At 39.7% G+C, this 3946-nt stretch overlaps 1 protein-coding gene across 1 annotated transcript; it reads right to left on the reverse strand.

The window, feature by feature from the left end:
* Positions 1-1992: 1992 nt before the first annotated feature.
* LOC103522068 (E3 ubiquitin-protein ligase MARCH3-like) lies at positions 1993-3231 on the reverse strand. The gene has a single exon (XM_008487176.2). The coding sequence runs from the start codon at positions 3068-3070 to the stop codon at positions 2132-2134; it is 939 nt and encodes a 312-aa protein (XP_008485398.1). The 5' UTR covers positions 3071-3231; the 3' UTR covers positions 1993-2131.
* Between the last annotated feature and the right edge of the window lie 715 nt (positions 3232-3946).

Consider the following 3946-nt stretch of genomic DNA (forward strand, 5'->3'; position numbering starts at 1 on the left):
GTCTCGTCTATTTGATGAGGGACATACTACAGGATGGGCATGCTAAGAAATAAAAACGGCGATGAAACTCATCTTTTTTCGTTCTGCTGCATTTCACAATAACAACTCGGTCAACTGCATGAAGATTGAAGAGTCGTGTTCAGTTTAATTTGGTAATTGAATTGCATGGAACAATATCCTCAAAAATAACCTATTGAAAACTCAGTGAAGCTACATAATATCAATATTACATTACTCTCTTACTGTCAATTTTCTCAAAATCATCTTTCTTCTTCTTCTTCTTCTTCTTCTTCTTCTTCTTCTTCTTCTTCTTGCGCCACGAATTTTATTGTTCTTATTTCAAGAGTTCTCAGCTTGGTCTGAACTGAACGGATGACTATCGAAATAGCTGATGGCATTTTTCAAGGCTTGGAATTCAATGTTGTACATGGGGTGCAGGGTTTTCTGAAAACAGAAGAAAGAATGAAAAATCAATGGTCTTTCAAGCCATCGTACCTAGTGTTTATTTTTCTGTTTGTTGTTACCAAATGCAAAGGAATGAGCTATTAGGCCATTTTCCTACATCATATTATTTCTCAAACAAGGACAAAATGGGTTTAAACTATTAAATCCAGTTAGCTTGAAATGTAGCGCGGCCGAACTTGAAAGCGCTAGGTCACAATTCCAAACAGATAAGGTTCGTTCTCGGAACGGCTGACCTCCTCCTATCCTGCCCTCCGATTTCGGCATTGCGGACGACAAGACCTCCCTTCTTACAGTTGCCTCCAACAAACTTCTTCAAAGCTTTTAACTCCATACACAAAAAGCCCACACTGAGGCTTAGGTGTGAGGGCAAACAGCTCTTAAGGAGGGGTTAAGCTTCTACGAATGGCCGCTATACAAAACCATCTCTACAAACTAACACTTTTTCTTCTTTAACTACGTCTTATCCCACTGAAGTGGGGTCGACACACCAAAACTACTAGGTACACATAATCATGTGTGTCAATGTCAATGTTTCATAGAGGGCTAATGATCAATTTCCTTCCTAGGTTATCCTGGATTGGCCGAGCCAGCTGGAGAGAAAGGATTCCGAGGAAGTCCTGGACTACCGGGAACCCCAGGACTGAGGGGCGAACAAGGAGACAAAGGATCAGAAGGACGAGAGGGAAAACCAGGACAGCCAGGATATAGAGGTGCCAAGGGAGACAAAGGAGAGGAGACTGATGTAGACCCCAAGGTTACGATTGCTAGGTATAACTAACAAATTGATGTAATTATACAGAAGCCACAATAGTGGAAAATTGCTACAAAAAATATCTGTCACAACTCACAAATGAGCAGTGTTATTATAGAGTTAGGTTAAACACAAAAAGGAGTTTGTTTTTTCAAATCGGAGTGGTGGGTACATCAGCCCCCAGGCCCCCCTTCTCCATAGTAAATACCTACTTACTACCTGGACTGGTAACTCTTTTGAATATAGTATTTACCTACCTACAATGTATAAAATTATATCCATTATTTATTAATTAGATACTTACATCTTAAATTGCTTCTGGAGTTCATGGTATCAACTTTTGAAAGGTGAATTGGATGAAGATGAGCAAGTCTTGCACTTTTGATCGGATAGTTTTCAGTGAAAGTTTCCTCGAGAACTTTTTACATGATGGGTGGAGAGGAACTAAATCTAGTGATAGTAGCAAACTTTAGGCATCTTTAGGGGGTCAAATAAATGTAAAATACATTTTCAGCAAGCAATTGATTAAAAAGTTATCAAAAACGGAACCAATAAATTTTTTCAGGAAAAATCAATTTATTCTCAATTTTTGAAATTTCGCGCCAAGGTCAAATCGCCAAGTTTGCATTTTCGAAGGCAGAGCGCGTTAGCATCGCAAGCCTTGCTCACACGAGCAAATTTTCGCTAATATAGGGTACCTAAGAAGTTATGGTACATTATAGCAAGAAAATTTGGAATTGCCTTGACCACAGGGTAGTACTATAGGTATAGGTAGGTTTTATCATCATAATTATTTATTTATTATGTAACTTGAAGTTATTTACAGCATATCGCCCAAATACAAGGAATTCTTCACTAAAATTCATCATTACCTTCTTCAGGGATTTCAGTATTTTCTTTGAGATTTCAGTATTTTCAGTCCCTTTCATTTGGTTGACGGTCCTCAACACCTGTTTCTTTCCTCACATCTCCAGGCAGGACGATCTTCACAATCGTACTCCGCCTATACCAGGAGTACCATCTGGAGTAATGCTTGTGGAAAATGTAGCACAACCAGGAGAACCCAATCGAATTGACCAGGGACAGAATCGTTATCAGACTCAAAGTTGACAAGGTCCCAGACAGGGAGAACGTCAGTTGATTGTTCATCGGGACAAAGATACGTATGGCATTATTGCTGAATGTCTGATACCCGGACAGGGTCAACAAAATGATAAACGGGGAGAAGAGAAAAGTAGCTGCAAAATCTGTCAACATTTCCTCCATGTCTTCGCGATTGTCAACATGTTTGACCCAACTGAGAAGAGACTTCAGCTTTGTCTGTGTGGGTAATCGCTCCGTTGTGAACTGATACTTGCAAAGGTCACACTTGTCCACGCCACATTCCTGCAACCATCTCTCGATACACTCTATATGGACGTAGGCGATGGAACCTTTGCATTGGCAGATACTGAGCAGGTTCTGCTGGTCTGCGCCGTAACAGATACGACAGATGGTCATGTCTTCGTCATCACTGCTGTCTGGTTTATCCAGTTGTATCATCAACTTGTCGAAGATCTTGGTTCCCATGGAGTTGAAAGATGTTACGCTAAGGTCGTCGTTCGTTCTCATCTCTGCTCTCTGACTCTCCAAGTTTGAGACAGGTTTCTCTCCACTTTGCCTGTCAATATCATCTACTCTGTCATCACTAGCGGTGTTTCTATCACTTGTACTGGCAGCCCCAGCAGGTTCAAAAGCACCATCACTTGCGTTCTCTTCAACGTTACTGGGGCAGACATTTTGTTGAGCTTTCCGGTAGAGGAAATTTGTCGATTGTTTGGTGAGAACTGCGAAAATTTGGAGAACGGAGTCCATGGAAGCGTGTGATGATGACTGATGAGGAATTTGCAGTACCAATTGCTGGGGATTCAACTGGAGAAATTATGAAAAACGTATTGTAATTTGTAACCAAGAGTAAATTTTAGTGTGTTTTATGTTTTACGAATGTTATACGTGTTACGAATGTTATAAAATGGAGATAAAGATATGAGCTAGCATTTTTAATTTTTTACCCAAGTACCTACCTGACGCATTGATTATTTAGGGAAGGTCTTTTGTTTTAGGTCCTCTGTTTGCATGGACATTTTAATTATGTAGGTATGAACAATCGTACAACTTACTTCTAAAATAAACATTGACAAATAATTAGGTATGTACCGAGTTTTGTTTATTTTGAAAAAATTAACCCACATAGAAACAGGGGCTATTCTTAGGTGCAGGATTGCAATTGGATAGGTAGGTATGTATCAAGTTATCAACCTAATTAGCAATAGTAGTTTACAAATAGGTACAGTAGGTACACCTCCCTATCAGGCAGATTGAACGGTGTCAACAAACATCTTCTATCCTATGCAGCCTCCCTCTGTATACTTTCAATCTACGTAGCTCTCGCGATATGGTTACCTATATTGAGGTGTAATTAGTGCACTCTCTATACCTATAGATATCTACAGATGTTAATGTGCTATAGTTGCTGTCTAAGTAGGCATCCAAGTCTCTTTGTGGGTGTGCATTTAGGCTGGCCACTCACTCCAGGTTTTGCCTAAGACAGACATAAAAAAAGCTGAACGTATGTGACGGAAAAAAGTTCATAGTTTTTAACCCTTTAATGCGCAAGGTCATCGATTTTGCTCAAATTTTAGCATATTATAGGTCTTTGGTCATAGATACCGGAAGGGAAAATAAAATTTT

Source organism: Diaphorina citri, unplaced genomic scaffold, assembly GCF_000475195.1.
Source record: "Diaphorina citri unplaced genomic scaffold, Diaci psyllid genome assembly version 1.1 scaffold6750, whole genome shotgun sequence".
NCBI classification, from domain to species: Eukaryota; Metazoa; Arthropoda; class Insecta; order Hemiptera; family Psyllidae; genus Diaphorina; species Diaphorina citri.

What these genes read in the sequence shown, in the direction of transcription:
- LOC103522068 (XM_008487176.2), bottom strand. Translation starts at nt 3,070, where the DNA reads ATGGACTCCGTTCTCCAAATTTTCGCAGTTCTCACCAAACAATCGACA.